Below are 24680 nucleotides of genomic sequence, written 5' to 3' on the forward strand. Positions count from 1 at the left end.
GTTCACGCTTCGTGTTTCGACTTAGTCATTATCGAAACATCGATATATAAATCTCTATTACGGTATTCCTCCAAACTTGGATCATATAACACCTTTTCCATAGAATATAACTCCAAAAAACGCGTAGTTTCACTGTCGTTAAACTTAATTCCACGTTGTTGTGACGACATCTTGGCTTCACGAACGGTATATCACGACTGAAAATCAAACACGTTTGATCTATCCACGCTTGTGTCGTGCGCCGTTCCTCACGAAAGCAAGTTTAACGCCTATGCGTTCACACAGAAGTGTATTTCACGAAAGCGTGGTTGACTGTCGTGATTAACGCCTCGTGGGAACGCCGCATAATCCTCCCTCAAAAGCCGGCAACGCACCCACTAAGAATGGGTGTCTATGGGCTGCGAAGACTGCCCTTTTTGGTCGTCCCGCAAGCTCTTTGGCCCCCCTATTATTTATAAAAAAAAATTTATAGCGACACCTATAATATATAACCCCCTACAGAAATGTATGCCCGTATCGTATGTATGTCAGTAACCTTGTGGAAAAAATATTTTATTTGTGATTTGACTATATAAATATCGTCTGATTTTGACTTGATTTTCGGCTTCTAACATTATCGGCGATTTAAATGTTTATATAACCAACTTAGTTATAGGGTTATATTATAAAAAAAAGACACCACAATTTTACAATATATTTTTAATTTTATAAAATGGAATGTGTTTACAGTATCACTATTACCTACTATTATTATAACTCCTGATTTAAGTGTACATTAATAATATCCTTTTCATTATGCTATGAAGCTAAAAATGATAAAACGTCGAATGAGCTACATTCATAAATTAAAAGCATATTATAAAAATGTATATTTATCAATTCATTATTTTTATACTTTTTTATTGAGCAATTTAATTGTGAATATAATATTGAATCCATTCCAACTAACCCGAAAAACAACATACATACCCATACATATTTATGGACTTTTACTAAATGCAGGATTATTAAAAAAAATATCTTCAGTCGAAAGTTATTTGACTGCAAGGCCACGTAAAACTTTATATATTTTCGGATTTCAATATTATATATGAACAAAACAAAGATCTACATTTTATATTGTAAAATTAATCTGATTCTTCATCTTTAATAATTTTGTTTAATTTAACTTTCACTTTTAATGATAACATAATTTACAGCAACTTTTAAATCCATAAATTTTAGCATCTCTGAGATAAGTTGGCAATACTGAACCAAAAAAAAACCATAGAGTGCACACTCAATCATTATGGCAAAATATTTATCCTACATAAATAAAGCTTTTCAATAATTGCCTACTTAATTAATTCCTAGAATGCAATGCGTTAACATAAGTATTTACAAAATAGGTGGACTCTTCGTAAAACATTAAAAATGCACACAACACGCTCATCAATAGATATTTACACCAAGAGTATTTTTATTATGTTTGCATATTAATTTTGTCTTACTCTAAACTAGGACAAATTAGCTACAAACTTTATTAACTATGTGAAGTAGCGTTTCAATATTGAATCATAGACAAGGGGCATAGAGTAGATTCTTAATGCACCTTAAATGAACTGTCAGATTGAGAGAATTTAAATATTTAAGAAATTCAAAAAAGCCAAAGATATAATTTTTGATTATAAACTAACTAAAAAAGCTTCGTTGTTTACTTACCACGTTGCTTGCATGCAATTTTGATGTAGTCTCTCATTACCCGCTGACATCACAACCTTAGGATTGCGCGGTACAAAAACTCAACATTAAAGTCGGGATCGCTATCGCTATTGCGAGTTACAGAATACGAGTGCTTGTTTTAGAAAGTTCTAAGTATTTTGCTTTTTACATTTCACTGCGATCTTAAAGTTTGATGTAAGTTGTATGCTTTGTATCTTATCTTTTGGTGTTATACAAAAATATCTTATTTATACATTTTATATTAATATTATTTACACGACACACTGACTTTGGGATTTATATTGAGTTAAACCATCTTCCTATTTCTAAGAGCAGTGGAACTGATAAAACGCACATTTCACTTTTAATTTTCATTTATAAATATAATGAATTTACTTTTGTATTTAAGTTGTCAAGAATACATTTTTACCAGCTCCACAATTCCCTTTGACATTAATTTCTTATACATTAGAATTATTCTCTATTAAAGCATAGACAAAACTAAAATACTCTAGCAATATGGCAGTGCCTGTGGGTATCAGGGACAGTCTTTACAAAAATAAGAGCTATCTTAAATGTTATACACAGTAAAAATAAATTACTAAACTAATTGAGATTCATTGGAAATCTTGTACTATTGTTCTAAACCCTTGTTTCTGTGTCATCTTCAGTAGTAGATTTCCTGTTAAATACAAATGATTTGTTAAATATATCTTCATAGAAATAATTGCCAATAATGGATTAAAATTAGTCTATTAAACCTTTTTTACCTAGCTAGATGTTTATGGTTTGTTAAATTAATTTTCTATAATTTTAAAATTACTTTATCATCTATAAATATTAATGAACAAAATATATACCATAGACATATAGTCTCCATCAAATCTGTTAAGTTAGTCCTGACATTATAAACATCAATAAGTAATATACAGTGCCACATACTTTTTTTGGACGGTAAGAGCGTCGCTATGGATATTAGTATTGCCAGTAAATAATAATTAACCATTATAGGGGAATAATATGAAGTCATGCAGGCATAATTTATTGAAATGTCTTCATAAAACAATGTGTAATAGTATCAAGAAAATACAGTTCTAGTCTTAAATAAATGTGACACAAACTTAGGAACACCTGATATGATAGGTTTTGTTACTTGTACTAAAATCTTTGCCATTGTAATTAATAATGCAAGGAATAAAAATAAATACATTATATGTAGTTGGAATTTTTATTATATGTTGGTAGATAGTAAAATTATTTATTGTTACCAAGAAATTTCAGAAAATAAACAATGTCAGTCTGACATTTCCAAAATGGCGACGGTAGTAACAATTTCAGGCACCGCACCGGTTAAGTAAAGTACGTGGCACTGTAGATATATTTTAAGTAATGTAATCAGATTATTAAATATAAATCTATTAAAACATGCAAGTTGTCTTTTTAACACATGCATACAATAAAATAAATATTACCTCCTCCCTATGTTGATGATTTTGCGTGCAGCAACACCAGTTAGCAAAGCAAAAGATGATTTACAATGAGTGTTTCTCATATAACCGCCACCATCTAATGACAATTTTATTTTACTTGTTTCAAAAACAATAAACTAAAAATAATATGTTTATTGACATCTTTTAAGCTCAACTTTATATAATCTTTTGTGAAAACAAAATTTGATCAATGTGAAATAATTTTTAAAATGTTTGGTGACTAAAGAATATCAATGTTCAAACCAGGTGGATAGTTTTTAATATGATATAGAATTTTTTTAAACAGACTGTGATATAAATATTTGAATATGTCATGTCTAATTTTACATAAGTCAAAAGAAGTATAGATTTCAAAGGTTTCGGGTTCGTTTAATGACTTGTGTTTGGTTAATAGAACCTAGTTTACCTTGAAATTGTTAATAATATAGAAGTTTTATTGATTTGGAAGACGAATATTTAAAAATAAAACTAATTTTTAAATAAAGTTTCGATATTGTAACTCCAGGTAGTGTTAAAAAATTCAAATATAATACATGCATAATATAATTTTTAAAATATCTATAATTACTCACTCGCTGGTTTCACCCATACTTGCTAACGGTGCCCCCATTTGTTGCTGTCCATCTGCTAGAAATGATAAAGAAAATGAAGACACTTATGTATTTAAAAGTTAGGCGTTACTCGTTAGCCTGTAAGCGGAAGGTAAGATACAGATCCTTTCCTGGCTAAAAGATGCTAAACGTTTCAAATAGCTAAATAAATAAAAAAATAAAATGTCTTTACTACAACAAATATTTATAGATCAGCTGTCGGAGCTTTCCAGAGGCTAATCATATTCGTGTTGGGAAACTTCGCTCTTCTTACGTGAACATAATGAACCTCCTATGTGAACGTTTCTGAATGTTCATCAAATGTTTCCTCCTTATAACTGTCCATTATTGAGTATAATACAGAATGTGAAATAAACTATCTGGCTTAAGTTAATAGGGTCGTTATATGAACTGAATTTGAATATTTAAAATAAGACAATGAACTATTTTTGGTCCTTCAGACCGGAATAGTTTTAAAACAATCATGTTCTTATGTTGTTACTCCTGTATTGGAGATTGATATACGAGAATTATAATCTTTTACCTTTTTTGATATAGAACCTGAGGTTATAGAAATACTTCTAAATCTACTTTTATAATTTAAGCGAATTTATATATTACTATAAACACTAAAAATAATAGTTCTACTGAAAAATTGCAAATTATAATGGAAAGCAGTTACCTGCGCTATCACTACTAGGAGCTTGTGATGAGTGGGTGATCCCACGCAACGTTATGTGGTCTTCTTCGGCTAAAGCAAAGCAAAACATTTACTAAATACTCGGATAAGAAAGAAGATTGCCCAAGTTACTGAAATTTTATTACTTTCAGCTAAAAATTTTAAACTATGCTATTTCTTTTGAATTAATATAGCAATTATATTATTATTTTTTTATTAGGGCCATAATAGATTTTTAGGCAATCTCCATTTCTTTTTTGTGATAAAAGTCACACAGTGAACATAAAAATTGTGAATTGACACAAAAAACACTATATACCAAAATTTTGACGCATTTAAAAAAAAAATTGGTTGTCTGTAAAGTCGATACGATAGTTTAACTTGACAACGTCATAACAAAACATTGATAAAATGATTGCATACTTAAGTCTTCGAGTGGAAGAGAGATAGATGCGGCGCAAGCGTACAATGAGCGTAACGGGACAATGAGTCATGCTTTTTCGTTCATCGATTTATTAGACGTTGTCACATCAAAAATAATATTTTAGTAACTTTATAACGCAACAAATACAAACACAAATAGTTACCGAGAATTCAAAGTAAATAACATACCTGTATATGGAAAATGGTATTTATCGTGTGTATGCTTCTCCGAACCGTCGGACATTCGTTCCGTATATTCTCCATAATGCCCCTCTATTTTCCTTTGATAGTCGTTTTTAAGCATCGTGGCTATCCCAGAATCCCGAAAATCCCTTTGGTAGCCATCGTGTTCCCGGGATGTCACCCCCGATTCGCGGAAATCCCGGGAGCCATATGTGTCCGCGTTTAAGTATTTCGTGGGACTGTAACCGTAGTCTGAGGTACGGGAGGAAAGGTAGGTTTTAGAGCCGTAGGGGTTAGTGGGAAGGCGATACATGGTGGGGGATATGGGGTATGTGGGGTCATATGGCATTTGTTTGTCAGTATCGGTCGGTAGAACTCCATACATAAGTTCGTCTTCCATGGTTCCGTATCTGAAAATGTTGATTTATTTATTTATAAAAGCTTTTCAACGCTTGGCACACTGATACATTGGTACAAGAAAAAAAAAATACAAGATTTAATGTGACAAGCACTTATAGGCAAACATAAAAAAACCATGAAGGCAAAAAGAAATACATCGATTCATAATTAATAGAAATTAAAGATTTGATTTCAAACTTGGCTAAAACGCGTTCATCTAAAAGGAAAGACAAATGAAATGATGGGATGTCTGGGGTATCAAGAGGGTACACGGAATTTAAATTTAGTTAATAGGTTGGACCATCAACCTGATTCTTAAATATCTTGAATGGAAGAAAAATATATAAAAACTTCGCTGCTCAAGTTTTTAATGAAAATAAAATCGGTTTACTGACGATAGTTGAACGTGACAACGTCACGAATCGCTCACTCAAGTAGGAGAGAGACAGATGTCGAACGCTGAAGAGTGCGGAGTCCGATTGTGCCTCTCTGTCGCTTCGCGCTCTCGCTTGCACTTCAAGCCTTAAATGGAACGCCTCAGAGCGAGGTAACGCCGCATGAGTCATGTTTTTCGTGCGTGCAGCCGGCTCCATGGAATTATAAGACGTTGTCACGTCAAAAAGCAATTTCACTATTTTGATTCCAACTTGATTAATATGGTCCAAATTATTTTTGAACTGATATGGAGTTTAAATTTACTTTTTAAAATTCATCAACATGGATTGTTTCCAGAATTTTTGGGAAAATTAAACAAAAATCACGCAATTACAGGTATAATTTTCGCATACCTATTATCCAAAGGCAATCTCGAAGCGTCGACGCTGGCAACATATGTGTCGTGTACATTCTCTAGTATTGACGGTTTCATCCGATGCCTGCTTAGGTGATATACGTCAGATGTAAGATCCGGGTTAGGCAACGGGTTCGGAGATGGGGAAGCCTGGTCATCCGACCCCGTTTCTTGGGACCAGCGACCTTCCGGCCGATTTGTTTCTGCAAATTATTAATAGATAACGCGCTAAATATGCTGGAATAAATTGAAAAATTATTTCGTTTTGGTAGCCCGTAGAAGCGAAAACTTTATTAAATGAAGGAGGCATGAAGTTGAAAAGTTCATTTTTAAGGATGTTTAAATCAAGGTTACAAACATATCGTTAGGTAAGTTTTTATATAAGAGACTTACACGTTGTTTTCTGATGCAGCCGCCCATGGGCAATTACGGTATCAGAAGACTTGCAAGCTTAGTTAACATTGTACTATTGTAATATTTTATAATACACTAGCAGATACGGCCAAGCGTTGCTGTGGCTAAGATTTTTGTTATATTACATAGTAGTAAACTATTCAAGGGGTAGGAGAACACCAGTCATGGACCCCACCATGCATTTTTGGTGGTTATGCCATTAAATTGTAGCTTATGTGAAACGTTGGTACTTTCAACACAGCGCCATCTGTTAGAACTGTGACTATCAAATAATAAACAAATATTTTTCAATAAAATAATATTGAGTATAAATTGAGATGTAAGCTATCCTATCTTTTAAGTTGGATTAAACTACACACGGTGTGCAAATTTGATTGATATCGGTTTGGTAGTTTAGGAGTCCATAGCGGACAAACAACGTGACACGTAATTTATATATTTTAAGATTTGAATACTTATTGGGTAACGCGTGGTTAGTTTCTTAGTAAAGTGCGTTTTTTTCTTAACTCTTTTAAAGAAAATCATTGCCCGTCATTTTCTACTTGAGAGGCTGTTTAGTAATGCAACCGCCCATGGGCAATTACGGTATCAGACTTGCGAATGTGTTAGCAATTTTCTAAAATTCGGCTTTTGCTTAGTGGTAAACTTCTCTAAAACATAGGGTAACACTCAAAAGGCCGTACGTACCCTCTCTTATATGCGAAGGCCAACGAGGTGGAACACCTAAAGGAGCGCCCTCTGTGATGTTTGGTAAGTAACTTCCGCCTGTACTGCTGCCTCTGTCCCCTGGACATTTTGAATTTTAAAACACTTTAATATATTAAAAAAAAGCTGTGAGGTGACGTTTTTAGATAATGTTTTTATATCGAAGTTTTCGAGGCGTCATAACTGTCAAATCTGACATCTACCTTTAGGTATTCCCAAAAAGGCGGAACATTATATATACCAACATTAGCGGATTTGTCACTACAATGATACGATTAAAGGTGACCATGCAGGTTGCAAAAAAATACTGACTAGAGCAGTATTGGCTTCAGCGTGCGACTCCCATACCTGACGTCGTAGGTTCGATACCCGGCTGTGCACCAATGGACTTTCTTTCTCTGTGCGCATTTAACATTTGCTCGAACGGTAAAGGAAAACATCATGAGGAAACCTACATGTCTTAGACTCCAAAAGTCGATGGCGTGTGTCAGAAGGCTGATCACTTACTTGCCTATTAGAATCTGAGGCCAAGACCTAAAGAGATTGTAGCGTCACTGGTTTATTTATTATATTTAAAAAAATACTAACTGTTAACAGATGGTGGATGATCCGATCTTCTAGTACTAGTTTCATCATCATCAGAGGAATGACTGGAGGCAAGATCCAGACTCCTGGCACTACCCTCGCTCTCACTGTCCGTGGCTTCCGTGCCATCCCCTGTCTCCCCTGTTGTTTCGTTATCTGTGGTTGGTTTGCGACGCCGGCGACGATCATCTAATTATGATATTTTATGTAAAATTATTAACAATATTATTCTTATTATACTAGCTGACCCGACAAACGTTGTTTTGCCATGTTATTTCTAAGAAACATTTTTTTAGTTCAGTAAAAATAATATGCTATAATAAAAATAGGGGTTGATCGTAGAGGGGTGAAAATTAAGGGTTGTAAGTATTTTTGTATGTTGTATCATAAACAAAAAATACAAAAAATAAAAATAAAACTTTTTGGGGTGGACTTGAGGGTTTGAAATATAGATACTAGCCGATTCTCAGAAATCGGTAAAGCCGTTTCGGAGGAGTATGGAAACAAACATTGTGACACGAGAATTTTATATATTAGATGTTAGGGAATGCTTGGATTATCAGCAAATGTTCTGATCGAAAAAATTTAAAAAATTGAGAGCTCTTACCATCTTTCCTTTTATGTAGCGAGGAGTCGAACCCTCTCAAATAAGCTGGCATGTCACTAGCACTCGTATTGTAGTTGGACGTGGATGTACTGGTATGGCGGAGTTGACCGTCGCTTCTATAAATAATAAAAAAAAACTTTTTGATATGATTATTTTTCAATGTATTTTTTTGTTTGAAAAATTTTTTTTTCATGGACACTCACATTGCCAGAAAGCTTGCAAGTGTGTTGCCGGCCTATTAAGAATTGGTACGCTCTTTTCTAAAATTTACGTAGAATACGGCTAAGTTCTATAAATACATTGACACTTGCTCACACGGTGAACATCATTAGAGAACCAAAAATCTCATATCACCTGTAAGGACTTGAGCTGGTCTTCGTGGTAGACCTTGAGGTGGTGGATGAAGCAGAGATACCAATATTCCGAAGTTGGCGACCTTCCGTTCCGCTGTGGTAGGCCAATGATGACCTGAATATTTATTTAGGAGTAAAAATATGCTAAAAAGTATACACTACTTATAATTAATTAACAACTTAATTTTTTTTACTGTCACAGATTAAACACTACACGGAATTAAACATTTATTATTATAATACTTCAGTGATAGTTTGAATTAATTTTATTATTTTGATAGGAAAATATAACCATTTTTTTTATTATACTAAAAAAAAACTTACTACTTACTTAACTTCTTTTTTACTTTTAGTATATGAAAAATTACCTATTTGTCTGCGATAAATTCTGGGCACTGGTGCTTATTATAACAGAAGTATCGGCTAAGGGCACCTTCTTTCCGAGACATCTTAGAATTGTTCTGAAAAATTTCATTATGTGACCACTTTGTCCTCCTTACAAATAAGTAAGTACATACATATATTTACATTAATTAAGAAAAGCAACAGTCTGTACAATAGTTTCCTATCTATTTTAAGATGCATATGTTAACGTAAAATTGTAAAAACCGTTAGATTGTAATCTATCTCGCGAGATTATAAACTGTCGAAAGATTGTGAACCTCAGCGTACTGCTTACAATTTAACGTATTATTATTCGGTAGATTGTAATCTATCGAAGTGAAACCGTCAAATTGTGAAACGGCCATTTTCTACTTTTCTATTGGTTATAAGAGATGTGACATTCTCGTTTTCTATTGGTTATTAGTAATATGACATTTTTTCTGCTACGTCATAATAGTTCGAAAGTAATCTTGATACTATATTGATTTACTTGACATTTAGCCATAAGTGCATGCTAACAAATACTACTACCAACATTTGAAATGAAAATTTACTATGGAAATAATATAACGATTTATTATTATTATTACATCAAACTACGCGTCATGACATGTGTTCTTGCAGATTTTATTGGAAAATCTGAATAAAATTATAATTAAAAATCTTACCTTTTAAGATTATCCCGTACTCGAATATTAAATGCGATGTATCCGAGGGAAGCAGCAGCCGCGTGCAAAGCCACTGCCCCAGCCAGGATGGAGCTGAGCAGATTCCGCCTGTCACCTGCCTCACTGCCCAGGATGAGCCCACTTGCCCATGCCAGGCAGACTAGTGGCAGGCAGATAATGCTCACGGCTAGTAACATCCTGGAACAATATTGATTCTATAGGTTTTTAACGTTACTGAAATAAGAAGTATATATAAAAAGAATTAGAAAATATAAAGAATAATCTTTAGAAGAACAATTAAAGAATAAAAGGTGATAGGTTTTTTTTAAAGTTCGTATACAAAAGATTGATCCTATCGAGTATGTCATAAAAGTATACTTTTATGACATACTCGATAGGATCAATCTTCAGCATCAAAGCAGCAGCTTTTCTTAATAATATTAAAAAAGAAATTTCAAAGCATTATTCTATCTTTACAAATATTTAAATCGGAGTTGTTATATGTTTGCAATTGATAAATCTAAAATGTTTTGCAATGGTTAAAATGTACGTAGGTATATACGTACATATACGTTAGTAGTGCCACGAACAACATATTGTCATTTGTACTCGTAAATAAGTCGTAAATTTGTTCGAAATGGTGGACAGAAAAACTATATTTAAAATAAATAATAAAAATACCTAATCGAAATAAAAAGAAATGTCAGCAAGTAATAGTATTTAAAAACAAACATTTACTATAATTACGCGATTCCATAGAAAATAGGTTTTAATTATGTGTGACTCTGAAACAACTATTAACCTAATGTTAATTTAGGCAGTTGATTGAATAATTATGATGAATAAGGCTTTCACGTATATTTCGTACGTGTATGTATGTCCATTAATTAGTCGGTAAATAAGTCATATCAGTGATCCTTTTCCATTTAAATGAGGTATAATCCAAATAAAAACACGAGATTGCTTAAAATCGGTTCAGTAGTTTTTCAGATATATAGGTAGAAATCGGTTTAATTTTTATGAATCCTTACCTCAAATTCCCGAATCCAATAACATGGTCCCGCACAGTGAAGGCAGCTCTCGTGGCGCCCGCGAGTAGTACAACGGCCGCTAGTGCGTACGCGCCCGCTGGTATCACCACCCACCACACCACTGCCTCGTGACAACTCACCCAGCAGCTAAACAATTGGAACATATGAATGGTAGCGTCAATGAGCTATTTACCTATTTGACAAGATTTTAAAATCTATTTAAAATTAATTTGTTAATTACTATAGAATCTGTACAAATTGTTACAAATACAAATAAAAAAATCATAATTTTAAAAACCCGCCAAAATGCTTCATTCAAGATGGCGTAACACCAGTCCCTATAACCTACCATACCTGTACAGTGTACACGTAAAATAAAGTAATAAGTAAGTAAAAATAAGTTTTAAAGGAATGTTTTATATATATAGTTAAGTCAAAGGAAATACTTCAGAACTAATACAAAATAATAAAAATATTTTTATAATATCTTAAAGTCTGTACGGTAAGAGAATTGTAGCAGTTATACGAACTATTACAATTCTTATTACGCAACGCGTCATTTAATTTATTAATTAGTTTAAGTAGTCATTAGATACAAATCTTAAACAAAAGACTATTTACTTACAATAGCGAATTCCCATACTGCTGCTGATGATGGGCAGCGGCCAACGCTAAGGCGACGGCGGGTGCTGCGTACGCAACGGCGAGATGGGCCGCGATAGGTCCGTGATTGACGTCCCGTACTTCGCGTACGAGTCTGCGTACTTGCCACGCGTCGCACGCGCTCCACGCGAGCGCGGACACCCACCAATAGTGGAGGGACATTGCTATTACTTTGCATGCGAACTGAAATGTTCGATACAATTATTTAGTATGACTTAGTAAAAGAAATTGCATTATACAGTATAAAGGTTCAGGTAAAGATTGACTCCGTCAGATAGAGCAGTGTTGGCCTAGTGGCTTCAGTATGTGGCTCTCATCCTGAGGTCGTAGCTTCGATCACTGGCTGTGCACCAATGGACTTTCTGTATATGTGCGCATTTAACATTCGCTCGAACGATGAAGGAATCATCGTGAGGAAATCGACATGTCTTAGACCCAAAAAGTCGACCGCGTGTGTCAGGCACTCGAGGCTGATCACCTACTTGTCTATTAGATTTAAAAATGATCATGAAACAGATTCAGAAATCTGAGGCCCAGACCTAAAAGGTTGCCACTGATTTAAAAAAAAAATGGTTTTCGTCGGCGCATAATAGTAAGATTCTTTAGTTCTTAGTCTAACAATTGAGGTTTTAAACAAATTTTGTGTATATTCTGTTCAACCAATGAATTGAAATGAATTATATTGTAATAAATTGGAATTAAAATATTTACTTAAATTATTGTTTTGTTTGTCATGGACGGGTATTTAGAAGCGCTATATCACGTTCGACATATAACTTGCATCATATATGTATATATGTACCAAATATTAATCAATACATTTTGAACTGAAATCAATTAAAAAACTCACCTCATTCTGAACCAAGGAATTCCTTGCTTTCAAAGCGATTAAATACAGAAGCTCCGCCATGAACACACAGAAAATAAGGTGTTTATGAATGGAGTTTGACACGGTCGCCGCACCACCGCGCATGAGCGATAAAGCTGCCCATGTGCAAAGGAGTAATGGGAGGGATATACTGAATCCCGTGTATGAAGTAACCGATTCAAGAAGAGATGGTTCTGGGATAAACTGAAAAAAAAATTGACGATAAAAATGTTTGCTGTCATTTTCTGTCAAAATGTGTTCACGCTGTGATGATAAGAGACAGATGGAGTAATTTTATAAATAGAAACAACATATTTTTAACAATTTTGAAGAAGAAATAAATTGAATACGTAATTTTGTATATGTTTTTGGAGCATTGTATTAATTACTAGCGTTTAGTACACGGCTGGATATTTATTTTGTAAAATATGTATTAAGACGTATGGTACGGTTTTTTTGCAAATATTGATGTCCTTTATAAAACTGCAGTGGATCACTTTGCTCTATTGTCATTGATTTTTGGCATTTTTTCACACCTTGGGTTACATTATCGATCTTTTATGTATCATGTTTATGAGTGATAATGTAGGATTTGGTGAAAGTATTTTTTAATCGGTCCAATCGTTTTGGAGCTCATTCAATGTAAAAAAAAAATTCTTATTGGAATAGATGTTCATTCTTCAAGAGTTTTTAGTACAGTAAGAATAATAAAACCAAAATATTATTCTTTTAAACAAACCTCTATATCCACTTCATCCACCAAAATAGCGAAGGTAGAAAGATGGTTGCAAGTGCAGTTGATGAGAAGAGGGTCATTGGAGTATGGAGACCAGTTATAGTCAATTTCTGTATGACATCCCACGCGGGACCACTCACCTGACCTGTTATAAGCAATAATATTTATCAAAATACCTAAAGAGCCTTCAGTATATTTATCTGTAACCTTCTATTAAAATTAAACATAGATAATTAACTAAAAAGTAAATAGTGTTTTTAAAAATACGTTATTTACTTTGTACAAGCGTTTATCTAAAACAAAATTTCGTTAATTTAAAAATTGTTGTCTATATTTTTCAAAATCTGTATTTAAATTGCTCGAGCCATTTTGGAAGATTGCAGCCAAAAACAGGGTGACACAAGATTTTATATATATAGATATACTATCATTATACACATTCTGCTATAATCAACTATACATTCCTAGACGTTAGGTGCACAGAAATTCAAGCAATCACACGCTTACACAATAAATTAAAACAAACTATTCGAGATATATTTTTTTATACACATTGGCCAAACGGGCAGGAGGCTCACTTGATGTTAAGTGATACCACCGCCTATAGACATACGGCCAGAAGGCTCGCAAATGTGCTGCCGGCCTTTTAAGAATTGGAACGCTCTTTTCTCGAAGAAAGAAAACGAAACTTTTTCATTGATATATTATGGTTGTATCACTCATTGAAGCACCAATCTAACGAACACTACTTATTTCAGTTTGGTTTATGCTATTTCAATATTTTTGGTGATTCCTTTCGTCAGTACTATTTGTAATTTTATTACATCGTACTGTATTCTACTGCTATAATCATAAAATCTCTTCAACAAATCAACGCCTTGAAAACGTACTATTTAAAAACGCAGTTTGAAAATATATAAAGCTAATAAAAAAGAAACATACCCTCTTGCCATAGACCAATGAACGCACTGCGGATTTGTCCTCGAGCCAAACGTCTCTCTGCTGATATCAAGCCACAATTGCAATCGTATCGGCTTCTTCAGTCTTATCCCATTCAAACTTTTATAAACCAACTTTCTTCCCATACTCATATTTCCCGTCTCCACGGTCAAAGCTAAGGCTTTCGGTTGTTCCAGCTTTTCTGCCATAATATTTTCTTCTTGCGTTTCTGCGTAATTATCCTGTTTTTTAAACGCTGGCTGGATGACTATTGGTCCGTGAGTGTCTTGTATGGAGTTATCTGGATTCCATGGGTTTTTGTCGTTTTGATTTTGGGGATTGCCTTTATTTACGTACGCGATACCTAGATGATATTTTAGTTAGAAGACGGATAAAGCTTTTCTGACCTAAACTTTACGTACTAGAGGAGTTAGGATCTTTAAAATATGTAATATGAACGGCAAGTGTTTTGTTTATATGTGTGTCAAATTAAATCTATCTATCTATATCTATATATATAAATGAATTGCTGTTCGTTAGTCTCGCTAAAATTCGAGAACGGCTGGACCGATTTGGCTAATTTTGGTCTTGAATTATTTGTGGAAGTCCAGAGATATAAGTAAAGAATACTAAAAACTACTACAAGTTTCCAATAAAATCTGTGTATTAGGTGCCTTCAGAAATGTGTGTTTCATGGCTGTAGTTTGAGGTTGTCTTTGTTCTGTTTTATAAATGTTGTATTACGTTTTGACACAAATATATGTAGGTGATAAGTTCACGAGCTCATCTAGTACATAATAAAAATTACGTGTATGTTTTAAAAATGGTATTTTTTTTTAAATAAAAACAAATGGTAAATATATTTAGACTTACCATCAAGATCTTCCATAGTATTAGCCGAATCCTCAACATCCTTAGCTTCCTTCATCCAAACATATTCTGGGACGAATAAGGAAACTTGAAGTATGGGAGACCCGACGGTGATGTTAACTCCCCAACGCCGACTCACGGACTCATCCATACGGAGAGGCATCAGCTGAGAGGAGTTCCTCGAGTATTGGAGGTAGGAGAACACTGCGCGAGATTCCATTGTGTCTAAATTATCTGAGAAAGTTAAATGAGGTATTTGTATACAATTGTCTTTTCTATGAGCAGAATATCATCTACTATATAAAAATAAGTCGGGTTTTCCTTCCTGACGCTATAACTCCAGAACGCACGAACCGATTTCCACGGTTTTGCATTCGTTGGAAAGGTCTCGCGCCCCGTGAGGTTTATAGCGAAGAAAGAGAAGAAAATTTTAACAGAAAAGCGGGATCACCAAACGTAATGTTACATAAAACGAAGCCATCTGGTGGCGAAACGGAGTTCGCCGAGTTTGCTAGTACTGTATAAATAAGGAAATTCGAAATCTTCCTAATTTTTCTTCATTCGATTAATATCTAAAGGCTAGGCTGATGACAGACGCATTGAAAAACTTATAATAATACTAGCAGACCGGCCAAGCGTTGCTGTAGCTAAGGTTTTAGTTATATTACATAGTAGTAACCTATTCAAGAGAAATGGTAAGAGAACACCAGTCATGGGGACCACCATGCTTTTTTGGTGGTAATGCCATTAAATTGTAGCTTATTTGAAACGTTGGTACTTTCAACACAGCGCCATCTGTTAGAATTGTGACTATCAAATAATAAACAAATAATTTGCAATAAAATTACATTCCGGGTATAAATTGAGATGTAAGCTATCCTATCTTTTAAGTTGGATCAAACTACACACGGTGTGCAAATTTGATTGAAATCGGTTCGGTAGTTTAGGAGGCCATAGCGGACAAACAACGTGACACGTAATTTATATATATTAAGATTTATTTAACCACATTACAGAATACAATTACGTGTTGGGTAGTACATTGACGCATTTTTCCCGAAGAGAGAAGCAGAGATCACGGATCACCACTTGTCGTGACATACATCGCTTCACCTAGTTTTATGACATTCACCATGATAGTGGATTAGGTCCAGATATGACAGCCTACCTGACCCAACCCCACTATCAACGGTTATCTTGGATATCCTACTCGTAAGCTTCTGATTCAACCTTTTTAAATGACCAATCCACGTAAGTATTCCCTTTCGTACGTCCACTTTTATACTTAGTATATTTATATAAAAGGTTGTCAACGCTCGGCACAGATACATTGGTACGTAAGAAAAATAAAATACAAGATTTAGAGCTATTACGCACTGTCGACTTGTCGCCGTCGACTCGGTCGCCTCGGCGACCAAAACATAGGCAACTAGGCAGGAGACCAAGCCGAGCGACAGTATTCCAAGTACATTCGTATATATACGTCCAGTCGTTACGACAGTTGCTCGCAGTGCGAATGCTTCCATTTGAAGCCGTGCTCCTATTGGTCGCCAGCGACCGACAGTCGCTTGTGTGTCGCCACGACGCGGCGAGTCGCCCAGTCGCTTGGGCGACCGACGACCAAGTGCGTAGACATCTATTTAAACTGTAGAAACTCACAGTCGCCAGCGACCGAGTCGCCGGCGACAAGTCGACAGTGCGTAATAGCTCTTAATGTGACAAGCACTTATAGGCAAACATAACAAACACGAAACGAAAAAAAATACATCGATTCATAAACTATAGAAACAAAAGGAAAATTGATTATAGATTAATAATTTCTCCCCTCATACTTTGACTATGATGGGAGCAACTATGGATATCAAGACCTAGCTCGTTTATCAGAATGCTCCATCTGGATAACGGTGAGTTTTGTTCAAAACGCGTTCATCTGAGAGGATATGGGATAGGACAAATAGGATGATGGGATTGCTGGGGTGTGTAGTGTACATGGAATTTAAATTTAATTAAAAGGTAAGGAATCAATCTGATTTTAAAATATCTTAAACGCAAAAAACAATATTATAATTTATTTCAGGTTTCAAATATACCTTGAACATTGTTAATCCCAATCAAATCCAGCGGCAACAGAACTCTTGAGAACTTGTCGAATTTATTCTTGCTCTTGACGTAGTTATTGTACTTCGGGAAGGACACCGTGGGGCTGCTGGGTTTCTTGCTCTTTGACTTATTGATGCCGTAATAGCCCATTGTTTGTATGGGAGAGTGTACGAATGATGATGTATCGGGAAGAACTACTCTCTCCGTGGTATACCCCTCAATGATTCGGCTAAGTTGTGTTGGCTCGAAGCCATATATTGATTCGGCTGTTACTATATCTACGCCGATAGCTATAATAGAATATATTCGAAATATATAATCGATTAAATTATCTGATGGTAGGTTATTAATGAACATTATAGGGTGCTGAATTGGGAAGCAACTCTAACGTAATTCGGAAAGCGCTTGACAAATCTTGAAACCAGACTAGACTTTCAGGTATTAGAATACGGGGAAGCTTTCGTTTATATGTAGAACTTAAATGGCTTAAGTAAATATTACTGTGGCGTCATTGTACATATGTTACATAGTTAGTATACATGTGCAGTTCAGTAGTTCAGTTACAAATAAACCACCATAAAAACCCCTATTTCAGTCGCCACCCTTCTAACTCACTATAAAATAAACACATATATAAATTTATGTAAACATCACAATATTGTCTTGCATTGCCAAATAACCCCAAATGTATGTATACAGATGAAATAGTTTAAATTTATTTCTGAACTTACTAGAATATTATCTGATCCCGACGTAGAGTCGAGACTTAATCATAAAGTGGAGGTTTTGTGCCTGAAAAGCTCGTGTTATGGACGTTAGTTCGAAGGAATCAGAAGTATAGGGAAGGAATAGTTTTAAGAGCTAACTTTTTTCTATATAAATATTGATTTGGCAATGCAAGACAATATTGTGATGTTGAGATGGTATATAGATAGATAGTATAGTTATATGTATATACAGTTAAGTCTGTTATAACAACATCGAAGGGACTACTCATATTTGGTCGTAAAAACCGATAGTCGTAACAGCCGATGACGTTATTAAGTACCTAATACAATAGAATTCAGCCGGGACCTTTGATTTTGGTCAATATAACCGGTATGTTGTTCTAAACGATGTCGTCGTAAACGGTTTTGACTGTATATATAGATAGATAGATAAACAAATTCTTACCCATATCACTGGTAACAATCTCAAAGGGGCTAGTATAGGTGTCGTGTTGACTCTCAGCCAGGACTGATATATATTTATCGAATTGTTGCACCAAATGTTCTGCGCCCTTTCCTGTCAAATCGCTGATGCGTCGCCACTCTTTTTGATAGTTTAGGTCCAAGATTGTGTTTGACGATTTTATTATGTTCTGAAAATTTTCATAACTTCAAACTTATAGGCATTACGTTAAGGCATTTAAAATTTTTGCTCAAATGTAAACCCTTTTGAATTTTGTTAATGGAAGAACTTGGTTACTATGATAATAAGAACGATATACATAAAAACATACATGAATCCTTTCTATAAAAAAATACTAGCATTAATTACAAAATACCACGAGTGCGATAGAGTCATTATAATAGCTATTTCGGACCACTGTCCTAATAAAAAAAACCTCCCTTTTTCATACACTTATGTTTTTTTTTAACAAGCAATTTTTGTGGCCCTGGGTAAGTTATGTTTGGAGGAGGTTGTTGTAGATATGTTCAAATATATGTGAAAATTTGTTTGAAACTGGATGTCAACGAACTTAAATTGTTCAAAATATGAGCTTATAACTAACACAAAACTAGGGATAGTGGGGTTGCGACGCTATCAAAATGAGTGTGGAAAAATCTAAAGGGCTCATTTTGGCGTGTGTGCGATGATTGCTTACATTTTGTTTACGCTTCTAATTATTAACATTTTCATATATATTTTAATATAAATACTAGTCACTAAAAATAATATAGTTGCAGGCAAATATATGAAGAAAAAACTCACCCGAACGTAATCTTTATCCTGACTATGCGTTAGGTTCAATCCGCCTTGTCTCAACTCGTATTGTACAAGCTCTAACAAAATCCCTTCAGCCACTAAAATATCAGCGCCATACAGATGTTGCGTGTTCGTGCACGCCGCAGAAAGGTCTTCGGCCAAACGTACACCAACGAACGTGTTCATTGTAAGTTCGCCTGTTTCTATTTTGTGAAGCTGAAAAGGGTAATTTAAAAACTAATTTAAAACAAACAAATTTAAATCTTAATTAACTATTAATTACTTAAGATGTCATGTAATGGTGTAATGGTTGCAGCTCCTTACAAACGTTGTGTAAAACAAAAAACTTGGCGATTAAAGAGTGGCGGAAAGTTTTTGCCAGTTCTTCTTGCCCGCTCTACGCCTTTGACTTGCGAACTTTTGTTGATGTTCATAAATGTACGTGGTTATCTATATGAATAAAGTTATTTTGAGTTTGAGTTTGTTTATATTCGAGTTAAATGACTCAAAAATTTAACTCAAATATTTTTTTATTATTTCTTTTCTATTTATTATAAATTATGATACTGTATATGAGATATAGTATTGTATATTTAAAGACTCACCTGCTTCCTCAACTGATAGAACGTAGAAGTGGTACAATTAAACATATCCGGTTCCTGCCATGGTATCACTTGGGTCTCATCGCACATACGGGTCGCTTTACCACTTGACCCTGAGAAATTAATTACTATATATTACAATAATACCAATACAATAAAATCTTATACATTGCTTTATGATAAACTTACTTTAACTTAAATAAATAAAACTCACAAATTGAGAACTTCGACCGCGCGTTAACTTTTTATCTATGTTTAGAGTTTTCATTTATTTCTCTCGGAAGAAATTAAAAAGTTTAACGTTGGTCTAGTGGTTACCCCTAAATGCGAATCCATGGGTCCCGGGTTCGATCCCCGGCTGAGACGAACATCGATCGAGCATTTGGTGTTGTGCTTAGGTCTTGGGTGTTTAAATATGTATTTATATGTCTATCTATATATAATATATATGTATATCCGTTGCCTAGTACCCATAACACAAGCTTCACCAGCTTAGCATGGGACTAGGTCAATTGGTGTGAATTGTCTTTAAAAAAATCATTTCATCTCATTCTCCACAAAAACCCTCAAATGTGGAACGACGGACGTCGAGGTGAAGCGGGTGGAGAAACAAAACGTGTATCATCGGACGTGTACAATCGTAAAAATAATAGTTAATTAATAATGCGTATTAATCATACCTGAAGGACAGTCGGTGATAGCTTCAATGCCAAATTTGGTTCGTGGCCACCAAACTCCGGCCGCAAAGGATTTCGGACATCCGTCGTAAACAACTGGAAATTATTAAATTTATATGCCATGTACAAATATAATTGTTTTGGCGTTACTTATTAAAAAAAAAAAAATTAAATGTGCATTTGTTGTAAGTTTAACTTTTTAGGTTTGTTATGGAAGACACAGGCATCTTTTAGTCAAAAGTGGGGTTTCAGTTAAAACTTATAAAATTTTACTCACAAAGTAACTTTTATTTTAATTTGTAAAGTAATACTACGCTTATTTAGATACAGCCACATTCGTATACAAAAAGCTGTCTTAAAATCTCACATTAACCTTTATTTAAAATTAACCATACAATATGGTTAATTAAATTAATTAAGAATTATACACCTAGAATATCATCAGAGTATAATGACAATTTACTATTATTATATTTATATAATTGGAGGTTATAACCTTAGCTGAAATATACTTGATTTATCTCCATCTTTTTTCTAAGAAAATTGTGTACACAATACAATGAAATTGATAAACAAATATCCTATTCTAGTGACGTTTTGAAGTGGATTAAAGAAAGTTTACCTTTGCATCCAGTATTGGGCGTGACCTCGGCATATATATTTGCGCAGGAGTCGCAAGCTCTGCCAATAACGCCACTCCGGCAGTTGCACTGCCCCGTGAGACTGGCGCAGGAACTGTTCACTGAACCGGCTGCGTAGCACTGGCAAGGGATGCAGTCCTCTGAACCTTCGGGTTTGTAGTGGTTCTCCTACAAAAATTAAAAGGTATAAAGTTTATAATTAATTCAAAGATATGTCTCACAATCAAAGTGAGAAATTTTAATACTGTTTACAAGACGTAAGATTCGTTGATTTTGTAATTGCATAATTAAACAGATAATTAAAAATCATACAATAATTTCATATAGTATTATTTAAATAGAAATTAATATTTTAAGTAAACTATTGAAAATTTTAGTAAACATCACATTGAAACGATTACTAGACTTCAGAATATTAATCTATACTAATAAATACCAGCATATACTATATATTTAAACCAACAAATACCGAGATTTATATATTTCTACTCATTTTTTTCATACCTTACAATGGCAGACCCCAGTCTTAGTGGCACAGTAAGGGTGGAGGCCCCTCGAAGCGTCGCAGTCGCAAGGCCCACAGGCTTTCACTCCCCACCAGCCCCCCGGACACTGTTCTTCTGTGTTCTCTTCTACGCATTCTCCTTCTAGAAGATATTTTAAAAAATATTTGCAATTTTGCATAAAGTATGTGTGTCCAACTTTCTCTTAACTTTTTGAAGTGAAACTTCTTTAGGCACATGAGGGTAATTTATTTACGGATGACACGCAATAATAATAATATTAGCGTCACGAAGATGTGCAGCGCTTTTGTCGAAGAAAAGGGAGAGAGTGAGAAAGGGCGAACGTAGCATGAAGCAAATAGCCATGGAGCGCGAGTAGGGAGCAAGCAAGTTCGAAAGATACAGAGAGAGAGAGAGTGATAGAGTGAATGTCGCATCACGCACAGTGCCATGGAGCTAGAGATGGAAGAGAGCTATAGTGAGACGATTGAGAGAGAGAGTAAGGGAGATCGAGAAAAATACACGCTGTTGGTAGATGTATTCGGTTAGAATTTACATATTAGAACTTTAGACGGCAATTCTGTCACATAACGTCGTGTGCAGTAAACGCAGATTTTTTATTTATTTATATTATCATTAGCACGTATACAGTGTGTAAACAGTGTGAATATAGATATCCAAACACATGGAGTGATCATTTACTGGTACATGATCATCTATTAGTAATAATTAATTTACAAAGAAGTTTCACTTCTGACATGATTGTGTACTTTATACGCACTCGCTTTTTTTTAACAGAGTGTGTGTAATATAAATAAAAAAAAAATTTAAAAACATTTAAAAAAACTTTGGTGGCCGTTATACGATCTTGATTTGAGAACTGGCAGTAAATGTAAATTTAGAAGCATTAATTTTTTTCTGTTAATAAGTTACCTACATGAATAAATTATATTTTGATTTTATTAAGTCTAGCATGATAGCACTAACTAGCAACTTTTTAAACTTGCTTCTGAATCATGTCCAAAAAACTTACCATTCATAGAATACCCGACATGGCAGTTGCAGGAGTACCCCTTCTTGCTGTCATCCGGTACGCAAGTGGCGTGTTCGCCGCACGGCTGAAGTTCGCACGCGGCCACGCACGAGGGTCCGAAGCGACCGCGATCGCATTCGCATTCCGTCGTGTCCCATGACGATACGCATTTACTCTGAATAATTAATAATAATTATTTTATTTTTAACCATGGTTTCAGGTGCTACATGAAATTGTCTGTCAACTAACAAATCGTCATGATCGTAGAACAATGTCGGATTTGAAAAAAATTCAAAATCCACTTTTTATCATATTTGGATACTACATTGACTAAGTACGGCTACATTTAAAAAAAAACTATGTGACGTAAAGTGACGGAACGAAAAAACTACGTGATAGACGCTGATGGAAGAATTTTTCTAGAAAACTGTGTAATTTAATGTTATTATTTTAATTTTGTTTTAAAACAAACCCTTTTGTTTGGTTGTATGCCAATTTTCATAATTACAGAATATGAATTAAAAAAGTTATGACAAAAAAAACAAACATGTATTATGTTGAAATAATGTCCTGTAAAGCTATATGTCAGATCCGTCACTATTCTACGACTATGACGAAATGTTAAGACTTTTGTAAAGTTTAAAAAATAGTTTCATTATATCATCATACTTACATATGGCGGACATATAGACAACAAACAGTCAGCCCTAGACTGACAGCCGTCACGGACGTTTTCTCTCACTGTTGGGCGATTGAGGAGAGATTGAGCAGTTCCTACGCGTACATCCTGAAAATTTAATCATTCTAAAGATACATAGTACAATACTCCCAGAAATGAGAATACAGATAAGCGACTTAAAATAAACCGAAAAAGGTTAAATTTGAAAAAAAAATACCCAATAACATTAGTTAATCAGGATGTGAAAATATATTTTATATGTATGATAAATACAACTACCCTCAAAAATATTGATAGTTATCCCTCATAACCACATTTGATTTTGCATGTTTTGCGAAAACAGTTCTTGATAATTAATTAATTTAATCAAAATGAAAAAGATTTAATGCGGTATCTGAACCAAAATAAATATAAAAATGTAAAACACTATTTGAGGGTAGCAGTTAAAACTATTTTATACCTGTATACATCCTTCAAAATATCCAACATCCGACGACAATATCCCAGCTGTAGTATCAGGTCCACCGATCAGAATTTTTCCAATATACTGTCCTTGAATCTTGTTGGCAAGCATAGGTAATAGAGCGTTTCTGAGTCCGTAATCTATGTTCACAGATATGTCTGTTCCCATCCATTTAATCTCTATTCTGTGCCAGTTGCCATCAGCTAATGTTGTTGACGGAAGGAACATTGTGTCACCATTATATGAATAGTGCAAAAGGCCGGATTTCAGCTGAAATAAAGATTTTTTTTAATGTATATGTCACCGTAAAATTGTAAAAACCGTTAGATTGTAATCTATCTCGCGAGATTGTAAACTGTCGAAAGATTGTCAACTCAACATACTGCTTGCAATTTAACGTATTATTATTCGGTAGTTATATGAAATTGTTGGGAAGTAAAATTAATCTGTAATTGACCAAAGAAGTTTGAATGATAACTAAGTTAGTGTAGTACAATCTACCGAATACCGATAACCGATAGATTACAATCTAACGGTTTTTACAATTTTACGTTAACATATATATATTTTTACGCGTGTTTAAGGGTATTTTATATTGTAATTGTATTATTCTTCTCTAATTTAATTTTGATTTTGAATCTCCAGAGATTTATCTGATCTGGCTTAAGTGGTTAGGCAATTTTGGAAGGTTTTTTCGATAGATAAATAAGTTCTCTGATATTGTGTTTTTTTTTAATTTAACTGTAGGATACTACTAGTGCAATAATATTTAATTTAAATTTTCATAAGTGTTCACGAAATTACTTACTTGTGGTTTTGTTAGTCAATTAGTTACTATTTAAATGTAATATTATAATAATGAAGTTAATTTTTGTGCGATCTAATTTGATTTTTGGTAAGTTTTTATCATACAATATATTATGATACTTTACTAGA

The 24680-nt window shown here is 34.2% G+C and overlaps 1 protein-coding gene across 11 annotated transcripts in view; it reads right to left on the minus strand.

Moving 5' to 3' along the window:
- Positions 1-682: 682 nt before the first annotated feature.
- LOC125060323 (protocadherin-like wing polarity protein stan) overlaps positions 683-24680 on the minus strand; it is a 189922-nt gene continuing 165924 nt past the window's right edge. For 3 of the 11 annotated variants that reach the window (XM_047665182.1, XM_047665185.1, XM_047665181.1), the window contains 27 exons: positions 23742-24014; positions 23276-23389; positions 22603-22777; positions 21571-21713; positions 21048-21234; positions 20429-20521; positions 19752-19861; positions 19153-19362; positions 18352-18538; positions 17169-17468; positions 15082-15312; positions 14212-14572; positions 13273-13414; positions 12516-12737; positions 11628-11848; positions 11003-11149; positions 9972-10169; positions 9288-9380; positions 8921-9034; positions 8567-8682; positions 7963-8148; positions 7357-7455; positions 6254-6458; positions 5073-5476; positions 4464-4532; positions 3764-3818; positions 683-2383 (listed from right to left, as the gene is read on the minus strand). In XM_047665182.1, coding sequence (XP_047521138.1) covers positions 2344-2383; positions 3764-3818; positions 4464-4532; positions 5073-5476; positions 6254-6458; positions 7357-7455; positions 7963-8148; positions 8567-8682; positions 8921-9034; positions 9288-9380; positions 9972-10169; positions 11003-11149; positions 11628-11848; positions 12516-12737; positions 13273-13414; positions 14212-14572; positions 15082-15312; positions 17169-17468; positions 18352-18538; positions 19153-19362; positions 19752-19861; positions 20429-20521; positions 21048-21234; positions 21571-21713; positions 22603-22777; positions 23276-23389; positions 23742-24014 — 4695 coding nt within the window. In that variant the 3' untranslated portion in view covers positions 683-2343. Of the gene's footprint in view, positions 2384-3173; positions 3268-3763; positions 3819-4463; positions 4533-5072; positions 5477-6253; positions 6459-7356; positions 7456-7962; positions 8149-8566; positions 8683-8920; positions 9035-9287; positions 9381-9971; positions 10170-11002; positions 11150-11627; positions 11849-12515; positions 12738-13272; positions 13415-14211; positions 14573-15081; positions 15313-17168; positions 17469-18351; positions 18539-19152; positions 19363-19751; positions 19862-20428; positions 20522-21047; positions 21235-21570; positions 21714-22602; positions 22778-23275; positions 23390-23741; positions 24015-24680 lie in introns of all 11 variants that reach the window. The other 8 variants (XR_007118829.1, XR_007118828.1, XM_047665187.1 and 5 more) reach the window with 8 other exon arrangements.

This window comes from Pieris napi, chromosome 21 (assembly GCF_905475465.1).
Source record: "Pieris napi chromosome 21, ilPieNapi1.2, whole genome shotgun sequence".
Taxonomy (NCBI): Eukaryota; Metazoa; Arthropoda; class Insecta; order Lepidoptera; family Pieridae; genus Pieris; species Pieris napi.